The sequence below is a fragment of the Stegostoma tigrinum genome, chromosome 6 (assembly GCF_030684315.1).
Source record: "Stegostoma tigrinum isolate sSteTig4 chromosome 6, sSteTig4.hap1, whole genome shotgun sequence".
In the NCBI taxonomy this organism is placed as follows: Eukaryota; Metazoa; Chordata; class Chondrichthyes; order Orectolobiformes; family Stegostomatidae; genus Stegostoma; species Stegostoma tigrinum.
The window spans coordinates 93905447-93929501 of NC_081359.1; the positions used below are offsets into that span (position 1 = coordinate 93905447).

At 41.8% G+C, this 24055-nt stretch overlaps 1 protein-coding gene across 1 annotated transcript in view; it reads right to left on the reverse strand.

The window, feature by feature from the left end:
• tmem131 (transmembrane protein 131) overlaps positions 1–18980 on the reverse strand; it is a 181116-nt gene extending 162136 nt beyond the window's left edge. The window contains exons 1-2 of the mRNA XM_059646779.1: positions 18956–18980; positions 18365–18554 (exon numbers count right to left, since the gene is read on the reverse strand). Coding sequence (XP_059502762.1) covers positions 18365–18521 — 157 coding nt within the window. The 5' untranslated portion in view covers positions 18522–18554; positions 18956–18980. The remainder of the gene's footprint in view (positions 1–18364; positions 18555–18955) is intronic.
• Between the last annotated feature and the right edge of the window lie 5075 nt (positions 18981–24055).

Consider the following 24055-nt stretch of genomic DNA (forward strand, 5'->3'; position numbering starts at 1 on the left):
GACTGGATACAGCAAGAGTGCAGAGCTTAGAACTGATCCATTAGTTAGCCCGGACTATTGCATGCTGCTTCTGCTATGTGGCACGCAGAAAGTCCTTTGATAGAGATTCACCAGACTGACACTTCATTTAGTGATGCCAGATGCTGCTCCTGGCATGCCCTCCTGCACCCTTCATTAAACCAAGATTAACTGTGGCTCAACAAAAAAAAAGCTAGGGTGGGGTGAGATGCTGGCCCACGGCATCTCAGATGCCCAGTTAAGTTGCTAGATCTGTTTTAGGTCTGTCTATTTTTTGCAGTGATAGTGTCACGTAACACAAATTGAGTCACATGAGATTACACTCAAAAGAACAACGTGGTAGTCACTCCCACCAATTCAGACATGGACTAAAATCTGTGACAGGTAAATTGAAGAGGATGTCAAGATGACTTTTTTTTGGTTCCTCAACACCAACTTCTAATAAATAGGGAACATCTGCTCCAAAACTTTCCAACAAAGAAATAAAACTGCCTTTGTTAAATAAAAGGGTTGATCTTCCTTCATCTGGGAGCTATTCGAACAATAAAAGGCATAAGGGCAAACATTCTGGCTGTACCAAGCTGAAAAGATGGGTCACTCAATGCTTAAAATCAAGCTGCAAAACATTACAAATCCATTTACCAGAGAGATAATAGGAACTGCAGATGCCGGCGAATCCGAGATAACAAGGTGTGGAGCTGGATGAACACAGCAGGCCAAGCAGCATTTACCAATTCCTCAAGTGTTGTCAAAAATTATACCTCAAACTGGAACAACATTCACGATCGTGACTAATTCTTCCTCCTTAATCCCAAGTTTAAGGAAGTTTTGTCCACCTTGACTTTATTCACAAAACAATTCTACCATAAGCTTATTCTTCATTAGAAGAAAACCTCATCCCACTCCAAACAAACATTCAGTTCCTTTCTGAGGTGGTCTATTATCTGGTTTCACTATGCTAAGGGATTTTAAATCTCTTAAAAAGTGCACACACATACAAGTTAAAATGACTGGTGTGCATCCTCATCATCATATGCCTCAACTCTGAGCAACTGGATTATGCTTCTCTTCAATTTAAGTTAAAATACTTAAAGGTCCTCACAACTTTAAGACCTGGAATCATCTTAATCCCTCTTCTAATGTGGAAATATCACTTTGAAGATAGTCTTTCAACTATCCAAGTAAAGGCAAAATAATAACCTTTAGAATTAAACAGCTCGAGGATGCAAGCTAGTATAGGATCAGCTTCACTAGCTATTCGAGTCCACATTCCTCCTCCTCTTCCCCCCTCCCCCCCCCCTCAATATCCTGTCCTTTCTTATAAAGGAAGTGCTTTGGTTGGACTTCATTTTTGGAGCAAACTGTTTTTTAAACAAAGGATGAAAAACAGGTTATGGCCAAGAATCAGAAAAGCATATTCGAGTCATTTCAAATTTGGTGTGCTTGTGGGAAACTCACAGGTGCAGGAGTAGGCCATTCAGATCCTCAGGTCAGTTCCAATCAGATCATGGATGACCTCTGGCCTAACTTCACAAACTGCCATTGGCCCTGTATGCCTTCATAACTTTGCTTTATTTAAATTTAATCTGTCTTAGTTTTGTAATTAACTGATCTGGCATCAACTGCTGTTTGTGCAGTTCCAAATACCTACCAGCCCGTGCATATAGAAGTGCATCCTAAACTTCTCCCCTGGATAGTCTGGCCCTAATTCTGAATATGCTGCTCAGTTCTAGAATCCCAAACTAGTGGAAATAGTTTCTTTATCTCTCCTCTGACAATATCTTGAAGATGTCAATCAGATCACTACAAATCTAAGTTTAGAGAACAAGTCTAATTTAGAATTAGGCGGACAGCATGGAAACAGACTCTTCGATCCAACTTGCCCATGTCGACCAGGTATCCCAAATTAATCTAGTCCCATTTGCCAGCATTTGGCCCATAATTGCTCTGGACCTTTCCTAATCACGTACCCATCCAAAAGAGTTTAACTGTACTAGCCTACGCTACTTCCTCAGGCGGCTTATTCCATATGCGCACCACCCTCAGAGAGCACGTTGCCCCTTGGGTCCCTTTAAGTCTTTCCCCTTGCACTTAAACCTATCCTCTAAAAGTTGTATAATCAGTCTTTATACCTGAACGTCAGGAGTTAGGTCATCATTTCTCCAAAAAGGTGCAGTGCCTAGATTTGCTCACAGTACTTCAAATGAGAACTGAGGTTTTGTCTAACTGTAGCACAACAACATCTGCATCCTTGTACTCCAAACCTCCATATATAAAAAGACCAGAGTTCCATTAACTTTCTTGGATTATGTTCTGCACCTGTTTTGATATTGTAACGATTTATGCACCCACACCCCCAACTCTTTGGGCATTCACTGTGTTTAGCTTCATGGGCCAATGTGATGGCTGGATCAGTTTTAATCGTATCAAAACCATCACAATGGGCTGTTTCCCCTAGTACTGCTCAATATCACTCTCTTAAAAAGGGTTACAGATTTTAAAGGTCAATGGCATTTGAATGGTTTTGACACTAAGGCTGGCTGGACCACAAAGCACACCCCTTAACATCACGTCTCCAGAAGCCTAAGATTAGTTGTTGACTCAGACCCACTCAATGGAGTTTCTATAGCCTTCTAGGGTACAGAATTCCAAAGACACAACAACCTCAAAGAAATTTCTCCATATCTCAATTTTAAAGTGAACTGTCACTTATTCTGAGATAATACCCCTGGTTCTACAGTGAATAGCAAAACAAAAATATCTCATCTACATCCACTGTCACATTCATAGGAAGAACTTTGAAAGTTTCAATGAGATCTCCTCTTATTCTGCGAGACTATGACGAATACAGCCCAGTTTCCACAATAAAATATTCCAGTCATCCATTAATCTGGTGAACTTCATTACAGTCCTTCTATGGCAAATCTATCCTTTCATTAGGAAAGGTGCGCAAAACTGCATGACCCCTGACAACTCCCTTTCTTGCCTCATTTGGCAGTGTTAACTGATTCTCACACCCAAATTAGCTTGGGTATGAGCGGTTGCAAACCGAACACTGATCAGTGCAATGCACACTCATAACAGCTTACCATCTCTGATTTAGGACTCAGGAAAGCACTTATCTCCCAGTATTTCTTAACTGCGAATCAATTAATTTCTCCAACACCTCTAGGACTAAGTGTGAGAAGCTTAGACTTGCTGGTGACCACCTTAGCACATTCATCCCTTCCAAAAATTTTCTACCATTATGATCCAAACTTGGTTTGCCCATGAGGCTCATTTTCTGCTTCCTTATACTTCTCAAGTCAACAGGTTAATAACAACTTCTGGCCCATTCACAGTCCTACAAAACCACCAGCTTCAACTACTTCCTCCAATGACCTCATCATTAAGGGCAGCTCTCAAACCTATGCCCACCTTCCCAAGAACTCCCATGTTTAAACTCCTTCCAGTCAGGTTTCTGTACCTACTAAGAGTAGTAAAACTCTTAACACCACTAACGATCCAGGGATGTCATGACAAAAAACCAAACAAAAAAAAATACAACTTTCTGGTAACAATTAATTTGTCAAATTTTCAGTTGATAGCATTGTCCCCAACAGACCAGGTTATGGAATGGGTTTAAAGTGCACACCTGAGGACTCTGTCACAAAGTTAGAGGCCGAACACTTTTTTTTGTGAAACTTGCTGCCTTTGGGAGGAGATGTTAAGGAGCAGAAAAAGGCCTTTCCTTCAGGAAATGAAGGAGATTGCATGGCGCAATTTCAAATCAGCAGAAAAGTTAATCTGACATCCTGGCCAATATTCATCTCTGGCATTAAAAAAAGTTACAGATTGCTGCCACCATGAGCTTGTTGCAAATAAAATTGGTTGCACAGCTGTCACAAATCCCATTGGAAAAATGACACTTACAAGTGCTTCAAAGCTTGAACAAGATTTCACCACCCAGGACAAAAGTACAAATATGATGATAATTAGTAAAAAAAAAACAATTTTCCTCCCTTCAAACGATCCAAGCAGTGCTACAAACTGGATTAAAAAGTTCCATAAGTCTGACAGTGGATCAGAATCAATACCAATTGTAAAGACATAACAAACAGACTTGTGCCCTGTTCAAGTTACCGACAAAAATAAAGTGCCTTGTATGCCTTGCAGCCTCATGTTAGCCATCTACTCCTTTTATACAATTTTCACTGAACCCTTCAGTGGTTTAACAGGCTTGAAGTTATTTCAAATACTCATGAGCTTTTTAACAGTTCTTGTACTTTTCCCAGAAATAATACTAATTGTGTTGAAAATTGTTTCAAAGAAAATGACTGTTGTGGCATTTTACTGAAGTTGCCGTAAGCTGGTGTTTCATTCACATGATTGGAGAAGAGTCTTTGTTCAAAAAAATGCAAGAATCAGCAAAATTTCTATCACTTCAAGGTTACACATCTGTAGAAAATGACAGATAATAAAATGAGAGGCTGGATGAACACAGCAGGCCCAGCAGCATCTCATGTGCTCCTGAGATGCTGCTGGGCCTGCTGTGTTCATCCAGCCTCACATTTTATTATCTTGGATTCTCCAGCATCTGCAGTTCCCATTATCACTATATAAAATGACAAGCTACAATTCAAATACTGCAGTGGCTGATGCTTACAGTTTCCAACATACCCAGTTTATAAGAAAACAAATATGAAAATACCACAAAGACATATTGAAAGTCTTATCTCAACCAACATAAATCTTAACACCTGTTGGCAAAACCCAGAACAGTCTATCAATTCCAGTATCCATTTTAGCTGTCACTCCAAACATGGACCCATTCCTTCTGTGTCTTGTCCCCTGGCGTTAATAACATTGGCATTTCTTACCCAATTCTTATTATTCCACTTTATTTTCCTGTTAGCATTCCAAGCATGGAGTTCCCACCAAGCACACAGTACAGCATCTGGCACTCAAAGATTAAAAAGAACCAAAACAGGCTCAAACCATGCTATTAGATTACTAGATCACCAGGTGTAGTGCTGGATGAACACAGCAGGCCAGGTATTACAGCGGGAAAGCTGATGTTTCGGGTCTAGACCCTTCTTCAGAAGTGGGGGAGGGGGAAGGGGATTCTGAAATAAATGGGGGGGGGTGGGCGTGGCGGTGTTGAAATGTTTCGCAATTGGGAGGTGCAGTTGTGTGTCATGAACCAGTCGTAGGCGTTCTGCAAAGCAGTCCAAGCCTCCTCTTGGTTTCCCCAATGTAGAGAAGGCCACATCGGGAACAGCGGAGACAGTATTCCTGGGATTGGGGTGGGGGGGGTCAAAGACAAAAGAGGCATAAGGGCAGGTGTGGCACTTCCTCCTGCTGCAAGGTGGTGGGGAGTGTGGAGCAGACAAGGGTGTTACAGAGAGTGTGGTCCCTCCGGAAAGCAGACGGCAAAGAGATTCTGTTTTGGTTGTTATTAGATTACTAGCCATATTTACCCCCTCCCCTCCCCCCAAAACAGTAACTCCTTCCTACTTGCTCACCCTATTCTTCTTCTTCATTAGCCTCTCCACATTTCCATACAGAACATGGCCAAAATCTAAAGTCCAAATTATTTTCCTGTGAGGCATTTTGGGATTTTCTTTTTTTAAAAAAAATAGATGCAAGTTAGTGCTATGTATACGCACTGTGTTTCATACCTTTTTGTAAAACTATTATTAAACAAATGCTCACTAAATTGGAGGAGCTAACCAAACCAAGGGGATCCTTCAAATTCTTCACAGATAAAATAAACATCAGCTCAATACAAAAAAGGAATGAATGTATGATCTAAAATAATAGAAATACTGGCCAAACTATTCAAATAAAACAGCACGCTGGACAGGCTTAGATTTCTCAAAATAGAAAACTATAAGCTTCAGATAAAATCAGAGCATTTAAAAAATTAGAGCAAACTATCATCCAGTGTAGCATCATAATTGTTAAAATATGGGCACATCCAAAATTCCAACTTTTGTACAATGTACATAATTAAATATGATCCATTGCAAACAAGCTTCACAAACTTGTTTTTGTGAAATGCAAAAATCATAATAGGTAACTTATAAGTATGCAGATTTCTGCAGAATTTTGGCAAAAATATTTATTAAGATAACATTAAGAGTTTGAGAATCTTCTATACAATAAGTCAATTAATGTAGCCTTCATCTTCAATAGATGGAGACTTTTTCCAACATCATTTGTTAGAATCTTTTCCCTTCTCTTTATCATTCCAGGTTCTGACTTCTCTCTCCATTCTATTTCAAATTCATATTCACATATTTCCTTCTATTTTGAGCCTCTCAATCCCTTCCACTATTTATCCTGACCACTCAGCTTTCCATACTGACTAACAATGCGTTTCCTCAGTCAAAGTCATAACTAACATGAGCGTGGAATATCATTACTCCCTGCCCTCTCCACAAGCATACAATATTGGTCAATGGTGTAACCCTTCTGTACTGTCAAAAAATCAGCAGGGTTTTGCTAATCTTTCTCCTTGTCTAAAAGCTTGTGCATACCTTTTTAGAAAGCCTGTTCTGTGGCACCTCATGTGGAAAGGCTTCTAATTTGTTAGAGCTTCCAGATTATGCCAATAATACCCAGTTCTACTACTTCTTACAATACATACAATTAAACACCCACTTGATCAGTCAAAATTTCCTTCACAGGGACAGGAGTAAGCCAATCAGCCTCTCAAGTCATTCTACCATTCAAATTATTTTGTGGCTGGACTGCAGGACAACTTATAGCTGCCCTCGGTCTCTATCCCTCAACACCCGTGTAACAAATTTACAAAAGGTGAAATTAACAACTGATTCAGCATCCACTATATGCAGAACATATCTACCAGCCTAAGATTTATTTCCAACCTTCCTTTCTCTATGAGGTTGTCTCAACTTCACATTAGCAGCCTTACTTGTCCAACATGGCTCATCACATCTCTCCCGATTAGTCCAGCCTAATTCTCAGCCTACAATTCTGAGTTGCAGAATCTCAAACCAGCGGAAAGAATTTCTCTCTATCTCTCCGGCCTTACCTTTCAATATCTTGAAGAATGAAAATCAGATCGCCCCTTAAATCTTCTAAATTCTAGACAAAATAAACTTAGTTTGTATAATCTCTCTACGAAATTTAATCCCCAAAGTCCAGGTATCATTCTTACAAACCTACCCTGCACTTCCTGGAAAGCAGTGGGGCACAGGTCTCTGGCAGAGTCTGTCCCTGCTGCTCAGAAGGGAAGGGGGTGGGAAAAGAGGAGCAGAGCAGTAGTCATTGGGGACTCCATAGTTAGGGGGACAGATTGGAGGTTCTGTGGGGACGAGAGACACTCACGGTTGGTGTGTTGCCTCCCAGGTGCCAGGGTGCATGATGTCTCTGATTGTGTTTTTGTGATCAGCCCCAAGTCGTGGTCCACACTGGCACCAATAACATAGGTAGGAAGAGAGATGGGGATTTAAGGCAGAAATTCAGGGAGCTAGGATGGAAGCTGAGAGCTAGGACGAACAGAGATGTCGTCTCTGGTTTGTTGCTCATGCCACGTGCTAGTGAGGCAAGGAATAGGGAGAGAGAGGAGTTGAACATGTGGCTACAGGGATGGTGCAGGAGGGAGGGTTTTGGATTCTTGGATAATTGGGGCTCTTTCTGGGGGAGTTGGGACCTCTACAAGCAAGATGGTCTTCACCTGAACCAGAGGGGTACTGATGTCCCTGGGGTGGGGAGAAGGGGGGAGGGGGAGGGGAGGGAATTTGCTAAGGCTATTCGGGTGGGTTTAAACTAATTCAGCAGGGGGATGGGAACCAAAAATTGTAGTACGAGTACAGAAAAGGTTGAGGAGTAGGGGAGGTCCGAAATAAAAGTTTCGGAGACACAACGTGGCTCTGGCAAGCAAGAAGTTGGTTTGAAGTGTGTCGACTTCAATGCCAGGAGTGTCCGGAATAAGGTGGGTGAACTTGCAGCATGGGTTAGTACCTGGGACTTCGATGTTGTGGCTATTTCAGAGACATGGCTAGAACAGGGGCAGGAATGGTTGTTGCAGGTTCCAGGATTTAGATGTTTCAGTGAGAACAGAGAAGATGGTAAAAGGCAGGGGGAGGTATGGCATTGTTGGTCAAGGACAGTATTACAGTTGCAGAAAGGATGTTTGGGGACTCGTCAACTGAGGTAGTATGGGCTGAGGTTAGAAACAGGAAAGGAGAGGTCACCCTGTTGGGATTTTTCTATAGGCCTCCGAATAGTTCCAGAGATGTAGAGGAAAAGATAGCAAAGATGATTCTCGATAGGAGTGAGAGAGACAGGTAGTTGTCATGGGGGACAACAACTTGCCAAATATTGACTGGGAACACTATAGTTCGAGTACTATAGATGGGTCAGTTTTTGTCCAGTGTGTGCAAGAGGGCTTCCTGACACAGAATGTAGACAGGCCAACAAGGGGCGAAGCCACGTTAGATTTAATACTGGGTAATGAGCCTGGTCAGGTGTTAGATTTGGAGGTAGTGCGCACTTTGGTGATAACGATCACAATTCTGTTATGTTTACTTTAGTGATGGAAAGGGATAGGTGTATACCACTGGGCAAGAGTTATAGCTGGGGGAAAGGCAATTACAATGAGATTAGGCAAGATTTAGGGAGCATAGGATGGGGAAGGAAACTGCAGGAGATGGGCAAATTAGAAATATGGAGCTTATTTCAAGGAAAAGCTCCTGTGTCCTAGATAAGTAAGTACCTGTCAGGCAGAGAGGAAGCTGTAGAGCGCGGGAGCCGTGGTTTACAAAGGAGGTGGAATCTCTGGTCAAGAGGAAGAAGGCGGCTTATGTTAGGATGAGATGTGAAGGCTCAGTTAGGGCACTTGAGGGCTACGAGGTAGCCAGGAAAGACCTAAAGAGAGAGAGCTCAGAAGAGCCAGGAGGAGACACGAGAAGTTGTTGGCGGATAGGATCAGGGTAAACCCTAAGGCTTTCTATAGGTATTTAAGGAATAAAAGAATGGACCTAAACTTACTTTCGTCAATCAGGGATAGTAGTGGTAAGTTGTGTGTGGAGTCAGAGGAGATAGGGGAAGCACTAAATGAATATTTTTCAACAGTATTCACTCTAGAAAACGACAAGGTTGTCGAGGAGAATACTGAGATACAGGCTACTAGACTAGGTGGGATTGAGGTTCACAAGGAAGAGGTATTAGAAATCCTTCAGAGGGTGAAGATAGATAAGTCCCCTGGGCCAGATGGGATTTATCCTCAGATCCTCTGGGAAGCCAGGGAGGAGATTGCCGAGCCTTTGGCATTGATCTTTAACTCATCATTGTCTAAAGGACTAGTGCCAGACGACTAGAGGATAGCAAATGTGGTTCCCCTGTTCAAGAAGGGGAGTAGAGACAACCCTGGTAATTATAGACCAGTGAGCCTTCCCTCAGTTGTTGGTAAAGTGTTGGAAAAGGTTATAAGGGATAGGATTTATAATCATCTAGAAAAAAAATAAATTGATTAGGGATAATCAGCACGGTTTTGTGAAGGGAAGGTTGTGCCTCACAAACCTTATTGAATTCTTTGAGAAGGTGACCAAACAAGTAGAGGAGAGTAAACCGGTTGATGCGGTGTATATGGATTTCAGCAAGGCATTCGATAAGGTTCCCCACAATAGGGTATTGGACAAAATGCAGAGGAATGGGATTGTGGGAGACCAGTTACTAGTGGTGTACCGCAAGGGTCGGTATTGGGTCCACTGCTATTTGTCATTTTTATAAGTGACCTGGATGAGGGCATAGAAGGATGGGTTAGTAAATTTGCAGACGACACTAAGGTCGGTGGAGTTATGGATAGTAACGAAGGATGCTGTAGGTTGCAGAGAGACATAGATAAGCTGCAGAGCTGGGCTGAGAGGTGGCAAATGGAGTTTAATGCAGACAAGTGTGAGGTGATGCACTTTGGTAGGAGTAACCGGATGGCAAAGTACTGGGCTAATGGTAAGATTCTTAGCAGTGTAGATGAGCAGAGAGATCTCGGTGTGCATGTACACAGATCCTTGAAAGTTGCCACCCTGGTTGACAGGGCTCTTAAGAAGGCATACAGTGTTTTAGCTTTTATTAATAGAGGGATCGAGTTCCAGAACCAAGAGGTTATGCTGCAGCTGCACTTGTTGTGCAGTGTACAGTTCTGGTCACCACATTATAAGAAGAATGTGGAAGCTTTGGAAAGGGTGCAGAGGTTTACTAGGATGTTGCATGGTATGGAGGGAAGGTCTTACGAGGAAAGGCTGAGGGACTTGAGGCTGTTTTCATTAGAGAGAAGAAGGTTGAGGTGGCTTAATTGAAACATATAAAGTAATCAGAGGGTTAGATAGGGAGAGCCTTTTTCGTAGGATGGTGACGGCGAGCACGAGGGGGCATAGCTTTAAATTGTGGGGTGAAAGATATAGGACAGGTGTCAGAGGTGGTTTCTTTACTCAGGAGTAGTAAGGGAATGGAATGCTTTGCCTGCAACAGTAGTAGATTTGCCAACTGTAGGTACATTTAAGTCGTCATTGGATAAGCATATGGACGTACATGGAATAGTGTAGGTTAGATGGGCTTGAGATTGGTATGACAGGTCAGCACAACATCGAGGGCCACAAGGGCCTGTACTGTGCTGTAATGTTCTATGTTCCTCCAAAGATCAATATATACATCCTAAGGTTTGATGACCAGATCTACTCAGAAGAATTTTGTTTGACAGTAACAAATTCCCCATCCTTGTACTCCAGTCCTCTGGAGATAAAGGCTAGCAATCCACTCATTTTCTTAATTATTTTCTGCAAACCACAACTGTCAAGATCAAAAGCATCATATGCAGTCCTCATCATCAGCTTTAATGGCTTTTGCAGGGTTCCACTTTCACCCTGGCCACAAATTAAAAAAAGATGCTCAATTTGTTTGCTATGGATTTTTACTATAAACCCTGATAAAAATTGCTGGGGGAGGCGGGGGGGGTGGGAAAAAGAATCCTCAAATCTGGCAGCATCCAAGGATAGAAAGCACAGTCAATGTTTCTGATTTCTCTCTACAGGTGCCATCAGACCTGATCAGCCTTTCTAGCAATTTCTGCTTTTGTTTTGAATTTCCAACATTCACAGGTCTTTGGAGCTTTTCATCCTATACACTGCCAATTTTTAGATCATGGAATCCCTATTGTGTGGGAACAGGCCCTTTGGCCCAACAAATCCACACCAAACTTCAATGCATCCCACCTAGACCCATTCCCCCTATTACCCTCTGAACTACACATTCCTGAAAACTGTGGGCAATTTAGCAGGGCCAATCCACCTAGCCTGCACATCAATGCTGACTCTTGATCACAGAACATTAGCCTGGATTTCTGAACTACTCATCCAGTGACATCATCACTGTGGCACTAGCACCTCAGGATACAGCAGACGAGATAAGCTTTGACAGGGAATGAGAAAGATGCAAGATTGGAGCAATGGTAGTGGCTTAGCTGGTGAGTGAAAGGGAAGGATTTGACAGGACAGTGGTTTTAATCTTAATGGTAAAGAAATTCAACAGTACCATTTTAAGGCAACTTATCGTTACATCTACAACACTTCAAATCTGATCTTACTCCAAAGCACTCAAATACAAACAAGAGGAGTTCTGAGGAAAGGTTTCCAGACCCAAAACATTAACTCCAATTTTTTTCTTTTCTTCACGGATACTGCCAGACCTGCTGAGCTTCCAGCAAACTAGTTTTTGTTTTCTCTGCACTTGCCTGTTCCAGGCTTACTTTCTCGAACACCGTTCCCCTACATCCTAATGCTAGTACACAGATACAAGCCAAATTAAAAAGAAAAGCTAATGAAACATTTGATTTCAGTTCAGGGGAATTCAAGTTGAAAAAAGAATTTAAATAGTGCTTTGGTCAGAGTCCCATGCAAAGTACTGTCTCGTTTTGACTGACAAGCCTCAGGAAATTGGCCCTCAAAGTGGTACAACAACAACGTGCTTCATTTAGCAAGTCAAACATAGTTTTGATGCCTCACGTATCACACGCAGATACTTTTACCCACCAAGAGCCATGCCATCTCCTGGAAACACAAAAAAAAAATAAGTTTGAGACCAACTGGGGACAAGAAATCAAATTTCTGAGATAGTAAGTGCTACAGATGCTGGAGTCAGAAATGACAGTGTGGAGCTGGAAGCAAACAGCAGGCCAGGCAGCAAAGAAGCAGGAAAAGTTGTTGTTTCGAAATGTCAACTTTTCTACTCCTCTGCTGCCTGGCCTGCTGTGTTCCTCCAGCTCCACATTTACCTCAATTTCTCTTCAACTCCTTTTGGTGATCAAAACTCCTCTAGGCCCCATTTACATTCTAAAAAGATATCTCTGTTACAAGGCCATCTTTGCACCAGGTAGAAACAAAATTTCACAAGCGCTCAGACCTCATGAGCTAGCAACCATGCCACATGTTCGTTATTCTCTGGGGTATTAACCAGCTGATGTTCAATCTAATTCTGCTATTGCTGCACAGGGCATCCAATTTTCCCCCAAAAACCTTGATTTTCTGATAAAAAGTTAATCCAAGTTGTTAACTGTCTCTCCACAGATGCCACCTGGCCAGTTCTATCTTTCCAAGATTTTTAATTTCAGATTTCCAGCAGCTGCAGTATTTTGCTTTGTGCCTCGTAGACCTATGCTGTTGGTAGGCTTCTGAGCAAAATACACAGTCTAGGCCTTCCATCAGTCTCAAACATGATCAAAAATTCCACAGCTATCTTTTTCTTAAAAGTATAAATGCAGATAAATATCAAGAACAGGATTAAAGGTGTTCTAACTTTGTAGCCTTCCCTTACACTTTTTCCAGAGTTTCAACATAATTTTATTTCAAAAAAGTTTGACATGCCCACAACAGGAAACATCTTTTTCACATCCATCTCATCAAGACTATCCTGGATCTTACACACTTCAATCAAGTCACCCCTCACTCCTACAAGAGAGACTACTTTTACCGTAACTGTGAAATAATCACTCCAATAAGTATTCCAGAATCTAACTGGAATATAACCCGGCCTGTCACAACTTGGGATAAGATGCCATACGATATAGAGATAAAATGCAAACTTAAAAAAACCCTAATTTGCCTGCTCAATCAATCATTCTTCCTTCTGTGGCAAAGCTCCCAGGCTTTAAGTGGTCAAACTTCACTATGTAAAATTCAGACTATTTTTCAGAAAAATAAAATTACAAAAAAGGTTACCTTGTATACATCACCATTTAGCTGCAGTATTTTGATATTACATTGAGTAGGATACAAGTTTTAATAAAACTTGCTTGATATATCAGTCTTATAAAAGGAACTTCTGGAACTAAATTTTTCCCACTTTCTAGATTCCAGTTCTTCCTAACTCAAATACATTAGCTTCATCACTGCCCTTTGCTGGGTTTTTGCTTTCACTGTTTAACCACTTTAACCAAGCAGATTTTTGTTTCCCCAAAAGAAGAGAGAGAGTCTCATTTCCAGTTTGATTCCTCCAAATCTGTCTACTTATTAATACAAGATTGTGGTAACTCAAATCATTGCAGCAAGAACAATTCTGGTTTAAGTCATACTAATACCAGGAAATAAGTGTGCATTTCCTTCTAAGTCCTAAAGAAAAACGAAGTAGAAATACTATTATGGGTGTAAGAAATTATGTGCACAGCAAGTTCCCACAAACAGTGGAAATTAATCAGCAATTTGAAGCTGACTGGCCAGGACACAGGGCTAACTTTCCCACTCTTCAAAAGAAAATCTTTTCTGCATGCAAGAGAACAGAAAGAGTCTCACTTCAACACCTCATTCAAACCCTCCCTCATTCTCTTGTGGCACTCGAGTTATGCACTCCAGCCTCAAATGGGACCTGACCCAACTACTTCTGACTTAAAGTCAAAGAATATCAACCCAAGTAGGACTTACCCACGTTGAGAGTAATGGAAAATGATTTTGAAGCAGACCACCGCGTTCCCACCCCGACCTGACTTGAAAATTTGAATGAATTGGGATGGTAAGAAAACACCATTCCACTTAACTAAGCCAATAATTCGAGAACAGGCTCATGTTACAAAACAATTAGCCAAGACAGCCAATTGTTCAGAATCCTGTTCATAGAAATTTCTTTCTCATTAGCCCAAATCAATTTACTTCAAATAATATTAAGGAAACAACACGTACTTAAAAGTTTAGTTCTCTCCAGTTCTCCCAAGTAGGGACTAAAGCTTCCTTATACCACATCAATACACCCTTTGGTATCGGTAGTTCAGAGACTAAGTCAATCAAATTCCAATTCCAGGACATTTATATGTAAGTAAGTTTTTGTTGTATACAAACTTCAGTTTGCCAAAATTTTCATTATGCTTCCTGCCAGTGGCAACATGCTCAGCCTAGGATCTTGAATTTGCATCTAGGGTATGTTCAAATTTAGTGCTGGGGAGCCTTGGTCATACAAGGGACGCAGGGATAGTCCAGGAAAACTGTGACAGATGATCAAATATAATCTAAACTTGAAGTTGGTTGGCTGGCCGAGCGGATTTCTTGAATTGCAGATGTTTCTTAACAGAATGGTGAAGAATGCTGAATGGCCTACTCCTTTTTCTTACATATTACCAAGTGACGATGCCACTTCTCAGCTAGAATAATAAAACAATGTCTGGTCATGTGAATATTAAAAAAGATACAAAACTATTTAAAACGAGAAGTTGTTCCAATGCCTGGACATATGTGCAAACCAACACTAGACATTAATTAGTTACTTAACATGGCTCGTGGAACCTCACCGTGCACATTAAGCAATTGCACTAGAAACTGACTAACACTTTATTAATTTGTCAAATCATTTTAGAAAGGCAGAGCATAATAAACGTGACTTAAAAAGAGAATCCCCAGAGTTTTTTTTAAATCCCCCCCAATTGATCTGGTTTTCAAAAACTTTAACAGACTCCTAAATAAAATACTTTGCCCAGTCACATCTCACTATCTTAATGTATCAAAATTTCCCCATCCATGTGCCATGGTGATTATGTTTAAGGTTGCATGCATTCTTCCATTCCAAATATTGCTTTGTGGCCCAGAGTACAGCTCCCACCCCACCCCAGAAACATTCTGACATTGCAACTTCTCTGCTCACCAGAACCTCTTCAAAAAGACTACCTTTAAATTCTCTACTACTTGGTCTGCCTACTATGTGAAATGCTGGTACTACTAATTGATTGCTGCATGGTGGATCAGTGGTTACCACTGCTGCTTCACAGTAGCAGGGACCCAGGTTCAATTCCAGCCTTGAGCGACTGTCCACGTGGAGTCCGTGCAAACCTCCCACGTCTGCATGGGTTTCCACCAGGAGTTCCTATTTCCTCCCGAACCTTTAGATGTGCTGGCAAGGTGGTTTAGTCATGGTCAGTGAGGGGCTGTAGGGATAAGGAGATGCTGTATGGAGGGTTGGTGCAAACTTGATGGGTCAAACAGCCACATTCCACACTGTACGGATTCTATACTTTTCATACACTAAGAAGGTGTCATATTTTTAAAAATTCAAGTTGAGAAAATATTGTAGCAAATGGCTCACTTCTGGACTTAAAAAAAGTGTTTGGGTTTTCAAGACTGAGCTGGACCCAAGGTGAAATTTAAAACAAAAAGCTATCTTAGAATTTTTTTTGGCTAATGCTTGGTCTGTGTTTGTAAACAAACAGCTAAGTACCAAAGTATGTCACAGAAACATTAAGTAACTTCCTCAAAAACTCAGGTGCAGCTTTCACTCTAATCAGAGTTCACTGGATTGGAGGAGAAAACATTCCAAAATGACAAACCACAGATATTCAGCATTTTTTTGTACAGAAAGTCAGAAGATCTGGAATTGGGGTAATATACTAGTAAGGATTAATAACTGGTTAAACAGATAAAAACAAACAGAGAACAGGAATAAACAGGTTGATTCTCTGGGGCAGGTTATAATGGGGTAGTGCAAGCATCATGCTAATGCCACAGCTGTTCACAATCTACATAAATGATTTGTATGCAAGGACCAGTTGTAATATTTCCCAAATCTGCTGATGACTAAACTGGGTGGGAATTCTAACACGAGGAAGATTTGAAGAGAATATTGACAGACTATGCAAATAGGCAAGAGCTGGGCTGATAACTTCGCTACTTCAAATTATGCTTTAGCTATTTGTTAGGGGGAAAAAGTCAAACAATATTTCTTCAACAATGACAGCTTGGTAAATCTGTGTCCGAAGAGATATACAGGTGTCCTCTTAAGTTACTAAAAGCTAGCATGCAGGTGCAGCAAATCAGTAAGATGGACAATATCTTTTGCTGTCATCACAAATGCATTCAAGTACAGAAGTAAAGATGACTTGCTGCGAGAGCCTTGTCGAGAGCACATTTGGAGTACTGTGGACAGTACTAGCCACCTTATGCCAAAAACGTACCTACCAAAGCCAGTGCAACAGGTGTTCGCAAGATTTATTCCTTGGATGGCAGAATTCTCTCGTGGACACTTTGTAATCGAGAATTTCAATGAACAAGATGTGATCACACTCAAGAGGTCAGATAAAGAGGAATTTCCTCACTCAAGGTGGTGCATGTTTTGTTTTTAATTCCCTGCTCTAGAGAGCTGCAGAACTTCAATCATTGATCAGGGTTTAAAAAAAGTTAAAAGAAAATGATGCCTCCAGAAATCTAATGACATCAAGATATGGTATGAGAAAGTAGCATTGAAGGTACGCGATCAACCATGATTTAAGTGACTATGTCAGCCCAATAGGGTGAACCGCCTACCAAGGTTCCTTCCGACGTACGACAAGTAAATCCAACAACATCCTAAATCGGACAACATCCTAGTGAAGTATAAACACTGTTTAACTTTCCCAAACCAAGAACCAAATTTGTCAAAACATGCACATAAATGGAAGCGTGAACAACTGTTTTCGCTTGCCCAGATCTGTATCTGCTGACAGGATTCCATTATCAGGTATTTTAAATTCAAGTTAAAAAAAGTCCACATAAACTCGTTTCGTCCATCCCAAAACAGATGTACTAGTTTTGTTCAGTGTGAAATACGAAGTCATCGGCGTCGGACAAAAAAAATGCTCCTAATGAAAGGAGACAGGCAACACACAAGTCATAATAATAAAAGGCTTCTAAAAAAGTCCTTAACCTCAACTAAGGTTAACAATTATTGATCAGTAGCAATCCCAAAAATACATGTTATTAGTTACTTTACCAGTTGATGCAAATGAATAACTTTACCAGGACTCAGTATGCTTACCACCCTACTTCCCATCACATTTTAGCAAACTCCAGCACCAACTACATCTGCAAAGCAGCAGAGCGTAAAATGGCACCAAAAACGAGAAGCGTCTGAAGACAAAAATATTTACACCATCCCCATTTCCTCACATTTAGTACTTTCTCCCTTCACATTTAGTACTTTCTCCCTTCACATTGTGGTCACCTTGCTGAGAAAGCGCTCAATTGTTCGCATGAGTGAACAAGCACGACAAATTACAACAAATACATGGTTTGGATAGTTAAGTTCTGAGTGACAAGCCACTGGAAATACCCAGGTGTTAAGTCTCAATCGGAGAAGAGAGAGACTTATTAAAATATTTTAAAAAGTTTTTGTATCACTGTGTTATCCCTTTTTGCGCTGGCGTGTTCCTTTATAACCGCTTACCTACTGGTTTTTCATTAAGAAAGCGTGACACGCTTTCAAGAGTGAGCAAATTAAATACTTCCGATTTAAAGCAACTTGGTTCCAGCCAGGCTATTTATGGGTATATTATTTTATGCATTTTTGTAAACAAAACAAAGGAAAAACCTGCATTCCTTGTGAAGGTTGGGGGGTGGGAAGAAAAATCGACGAGTCAAACCCTTGGAGATTTTATTTCGTCCTTCTCTCCCCTTCTAGGCCGAGTGAAGCCTGGAGCTGGTGTAGAGAAGAGGGGCGGCCTAGAGCTCTCACCGGGCGGCCTGCCACAGCAAACCTGAGCCTCCCTCCCCTCGACCTTCAGCCCCTTCCCAAAACAAAACAACCCCATTATCAGAGTTTAGAAGACAAGGCTTGTTTTCCTTTACATATATTTAAAAAAACGTTAGTCTGACTAACAAGAAAAAGAGGGAGGGCAGCGGGGAAAACAGACACGTTTATAAAATAAAAATTCAGATTCCCCTCTAGAAAAAAAACACACCGAATTCAATCAAAATTTTAAACAGAGTTTTCACGGGCTCTTTTATTAACTAAAACGGCGTGGGACCAACATACACAGAGAGAAGTGAAAATTATTTATTACATTTCTTTGCCTCTCCCCCTCCACACCCCTCCGCTATTTTCTCCCCCCACTAACCTTCTGTCGTCCCCTCCGCTACGTGGGAACAGACCATAATAAATAGATGGAGGACTCCCACAACTGGCCCTCGCCGCCCTGCTGAAGTACTGAGGCTCCACCGTGGCAATTGTTGGTGTCCCGGGCTCAGGGAGCCTGCTCCTTTCCACTTCGCCATGCTGCTGCTTCCCCTGTGATTGACAGGCTGGAGCTGGAGGAGAGACAGACAGCGACCCCTCAGTCAATGTGTTATATACACAGGCTGACTCACTCCGTCCTCTCTCACGCTCTCATTCACTTGCGAAATGTGGGCCGGCTGCCTCAAACTCAAATCATGTCCCCATTACACACACATACTGCACCACTCACAAAATACAACTAGCCACACTGATAATGAGAGGAAATACATTAATCTCACAACAACAACAGAGGTAATAGCTTCCTTCCACACTCTCTCGTCTATCTCACACCTGCCTTCCAAACAATAAAATCCACGCTACCAGGATCCTCTGTCTATCTCTCCCTCCCTCCCTCACTCTCCACACCTCCCTTGCAAACAATACCAGGACAAAGAAATGGCATCAGGCAAGCTCTGAGAAAGGGGAAACACACCACGCCACTTGCTTCATAAAGTCACCTCACTCTTAGCGAGCTGGGAAAGAAGAAAGGACATAAAGCTCCGCCCAGAGAAGCTGTGACAAATATCAGCCACCCTAATTGACTGCTTGTCTTTCTTCGTTTCCCCCAATCCCTGAAAAAAGTACCTAAGTACACCAAGAATTCGAGAAAGGAAACAATACTTCAACCTTTTAAGGGCTTGAGGAATATTTAAATCTAGCGTCAAAACATGACTTGAATGTAGAGAACAAAATATGTCCCGGAAGGGTTAGCTATAAGATAAGCTACCCCTTATTTGGGTGTATACTATGTTTTAATCATAACGCAATCTGACAGTTGTGCACTATCTTACATTACCCTGGGATAACCTAAAATGCTTTGCAGTCCTTTGAAGAACTGTCGCTGTTGTAATACAGGGAAATATGCCAGTCAATAATAACAAAGAAATATCCCATAAACAGTTTTGAGATGTCAGTTGAGGGTTAAAGTTGGCCAGGAATCTAGAAAAATTCTTCTTTTCCACTTCCTGGGATCTTTTACATTTTTTCTCTCAGAGGGCTGTGTGACTTTGTGACTGTCTCAGAAAGCAGTGGAGATGGCTCACTGAACACTTTTAAGGCCGAGGTGGACAGATTCTTAAACAAAAACAGAAAGTTCAGGAAGAAATTCGGCAGCTCTGGCAAAATCTGTGGAGAGGAAGTGCTGTAAAAACACAGGTCTGGCAGCATCTGTAGAGAGACAAACACAGTTGATGTTTCGAGTCCAGTAACTAGTGTAGAGTTCTGTTGAAGTGTCAGTGGACTCGAAACGTCAACTTTGCTTGTCTCTCTACAGATGCTGCCAGACCTGTCAGATTTTTCCAGCACTTTCTGTATTTGTTTCAAATTTCCAGCATCCACAGCTCTTTGTTTTATTGTATATAGATTCGTGTTAGGTCAGGGAATCAAAGGTTATTGGGTGTTGTAATGTGGAATTCAGAACGCAGCCAAGATCTTATTGAATGGTGGAGCAGACTTGATGGGCTGAATGGCCTATTTCTGCTCTGAATTTTTGGTTTTCAATGGCAGAGGGCAGAGGGGCCCTCAATTTAATGTCGCATTTGAGAAACAGCAGTTTAGGGGCAGCACAGTGGCTCAGCGGTTAGCACTGCAGCCTCACAGCACCAGGGACCCTGGTTCAATTCTAGCCTCAGGCAACTGTCTGTGTGGAGTTTGCACATTCTTCCTGTGTCTGCATGGGTTTCCTCCAAGTGCTCCAGTTTCCTCCCACAGTCGAAAGATGCGCAGGCTAGGCGGATTGGCCATGCTAAATTGCCCATAGTGTTCAGGGGTGAGTGGGCTATAGGGGGATGAGCCTGGGTGGGAAGCTTCAAGGGGCAGTGTGGACTTGTTGGGCCAAAGGGCCTGTTTCCACACTGTAGGGAATCTAATCTAACCATGCATTTCTTGATCAGTCAGTCTAGATTACATGATCAAAACTCTGGGCTGCAGTTTTAACCTGGAATCTTCTGACTCAGGGACCAAAGTTGGAACTGTGTCATAACTGCATCACAATAAGAACAAAGCAATCCATAACAGTTATTTGGAGACTTATAAAAAGTACTGCTTTGAAATCATATTTAATTTTCCTACTTCATATTTGCTCTCATTTATATATAATTTTACATCTGATAGATGGTAGAGAAATACAATTATTTTTTACAGTTTTTTTGTTCAAGTCTGAACTGTATTGAATTTTTCTGGTACGGCATTTCCCAGGTTCTTGAGGCAAATCTTGGCAAACTCACCTTGTTAATTACTTACCTGCCCTATGGTGTCTCTCACATCCAATTTCTGCCCCACTTTAGCCTGAGCTATTCCTACAGCAACACAATACTTAGTGGATATCAACCAAAAGCTGTTGGGGCGGCATGGTGGCTCAGTGGTTAGCATTGCAGCCTCACAGCACCAAGGACCCAGGTTCGATTCCCGTCTGGGGCGACTGTCTGTGTGGAGTTTGCACGCTCTCCCTGTGTCTGCGTGGGTTCCCTCCGGGTGCTCTGGTTTCCTCCCACAGTCCAAAGATGTGCAGGTTAGATGGACTGTCCATGCTAAATTGCCCGTAGTGTTCAGGGGTGGGTTATAGGGGGATGGGTCTGGGTGGGATGCTTCAAGGGGCAGTGCAGACCTGTTGGGCCGAAGGGCCTGTTTCCACACTGTAGGGAATCTGGTCTAATCTAATCTAATAAAAGACTCGAATCTCTTGTGCTAGCACCATCTTTGAAAGACCACTGGATGAGCATTCCAATGCTACCCTACTCATTGGCGAGTAGTGTCAAAAAATGACAGGGAAGGAGAAGATTGCACTCTGATGCTCTGACGACTGTGGCGATGGTCAGAACGATCCAGTGAAGGGGTATCCTCTCCCTGGAGGATCACCAGTCAATGTTGTGCCACCAGAACCTGGCAGGCTTTTTTTGTATCACCAGCTGTGCCAGTGCTGTCTCAGTGGTGAGGAGGAAAGGCCAGCAGCAAAAGAATGCTAATAAGCTTCTCCATTACTGCCGGGGTACATGCCATATTCTTCTCTCTCTACCACTTTAACAACTGCACGTACTTCCTTCTCTCACTCTCGTTCCACCCCAACCTTCCAAACAAATAACTCTGCACGTCCTCCACAAGGCCTCTACAAACCCTTGAAATACTTCACTACCCTTCCTCCATGTGTACCAGCACTAATAGCTGTACAAGCCACTGTTATCCCACTTATTCCTCTCATTTCTTTAATTGCAGGAGAAACTAGTGCATTCCAGGGCAAAGAGAACCTGCATGGGTTGGAGATACTAAGAACTGCAGAAGCTGAAGTCTGAGGAACACAATGTGGAGCTGGAGGAACACAGCAGGCCAGGGAGCATTAGAGGAACATTTTCTGAAGAAGGGCCCTGACCTGAAACATTAGCTTTCCTGCGCCTCTGATGCTGCCTGGCCTGCAGTGCTCCTCCGGCTCCACACCATATGGATGAGAGGTGCTCCTCATTCAAATGCTTGCAAGGAGAGAATCCTTAACATCGCACAAAAAATCTGCAACCACTCCTGCAAGGCTGCAGAAACATTCATGTCATGCCAAAAGAGTCACTCTTCTTTTCACTGCTACGCTCCCATTCACCACGCTGTCAATCTCAATTATTGCACACCACTTTTAACCACTGCCTGCAACACCCTCACTCTCTTGGGTCCTGCATGTACTGCTAGCCTCCCGACCGCCTCTTCGAAGAAAGACCCAGTTTCCGAGAAGCCACCTCTCAAGGCAATATATATGTTGCTCAGAACAAGTAATGAGTTGAATCCATCAGGTAAATGCTTTAGTCTATAAGTGTGAGGCAGAAAAAGCACAGCAGATTAGGCAGCATCCAAGGAGCAAGTAAGTCAATGTTTCGAGTCGAAACCCTTCATCGGGGTTTGGATATCATGTGGAGTTTTGTCGATGTTGAGCTTGTTCAGCAAGTTTGGCAAGGTGGGAGCCTGAATATTAATGAGGGGAGTTGTGCTGTTAACACGAAGTTAAACAACCATAAATGATATCACTTAGCATCTCACTACCATTTGATGAACATCATAAAAGATGGCACAAATTGCTCCTCATGTTGAGATGTTGGTACTTGTGGCCCAATCCTGCCATACCACAAGACAATCAGATCCTGATAAGATTTTGCTCACAGTTTTAATTTAATTTCAAAGTGTTCAGAATAAAACTTTAGAAGCATTGTGATCTGCAATGAGGATAATAAAGAACTTCAAAAGGATACGGATAACTTGACAGAATGGGTAGATAGGTGACAAATGAGATTCAATGTAGAGAAATGAGAAGTGATCCGTTTTGGTTGGAAAACCAGAGAGACACAACATAAGATAAAGGGTACAGTTCGAAAGGTGGTGCAAGACCAGGTGGACCTGGGATAAGTAATATGGATAAGTAATTAAAACTGTCAGGACTGATGAGAGAGCAGTTAATAAAACACACAATATCCTGCAAATTATTGATAGGGGATTTGATAAGACCAAGAAGGTTACGTTGAAATTGTTTATGTGAGTAGTTCAGCCCCAGCCACAGTGTTATATGTAGTTCTGGGTAGAAAAGATTCAAGAGCCTGGTCTCAGAGATGAGGAACTTCAATTATGAAGATGGATTGGAGAAGTAAAAATTGTTTTGCTTTGAGAAAGGAAGGCTTACAGGACATTGCAAAGATGCAGTGAGAATCACAAGGTGTCTGGGCAGTGGAGATGGGATAACAAGAAGACAAAGATAATTTGTAGAAGAAGCAAAAGTGAGACAAAGAAAAATCTCTTCACACAATGAGTGGTTAAGGTCTAGAATGCACAAATGGAGAATGTGGTAGAGGCAGGCTCAGTTAAAGCATTCAAAAAGAAAATAGATTTGTCTGAAAAATAAGAATGTGCAACATTACAAGAACAAGGGCCAGGGAATAACTGAATTGTGATCATGTGAGTTTAGAGAACAGGTGCTGATCAGATGCACCAAATGGTTTTCTATGTTGCAACAATTCAGTGATTTTTAAATTACAAACTATTATTATGCACATGTGCTGTTAAGAATTTTCATGAGGTCAATTTTTGTTAGTAGGGATGAAAAGTAACCACAAAGCATCAACATTTAATAATCCTAAAGTCCTTTGCTGAGGGTGTCCTTTAATCCTTTAAGCAGCCATGTAACTTCTGCAGATAGAGACATACAGCCAGATAGCATGGAAACACACGCTTTGGTCTGACCTCATCTGCGTTAACCAGACATCTCAATCTGACCTCGTCCCATTTGCCAGCATTTGACCCATATCTTTCTAAACTCCTCCTATTCATGAACCCATCCAGGTGCCTTTTAAATGTTGTAACTGTACCTATCTCTACCACTTCCTCAAGCAGTGTGTTCCGTACACATAAAAATCTCTAAGTGAAAATATTACCCCTGAGGTCCTTTTTAAATTTTTCCCCCCCCACAATCTTAAACCTATACCTTCTAGTTTTGGACTCCCCTATCCTAGGATGTAATAGACAAAGCAAGCATGTCTATCTGAAGAAAGTGCTTTTTCTGCATCTTAAG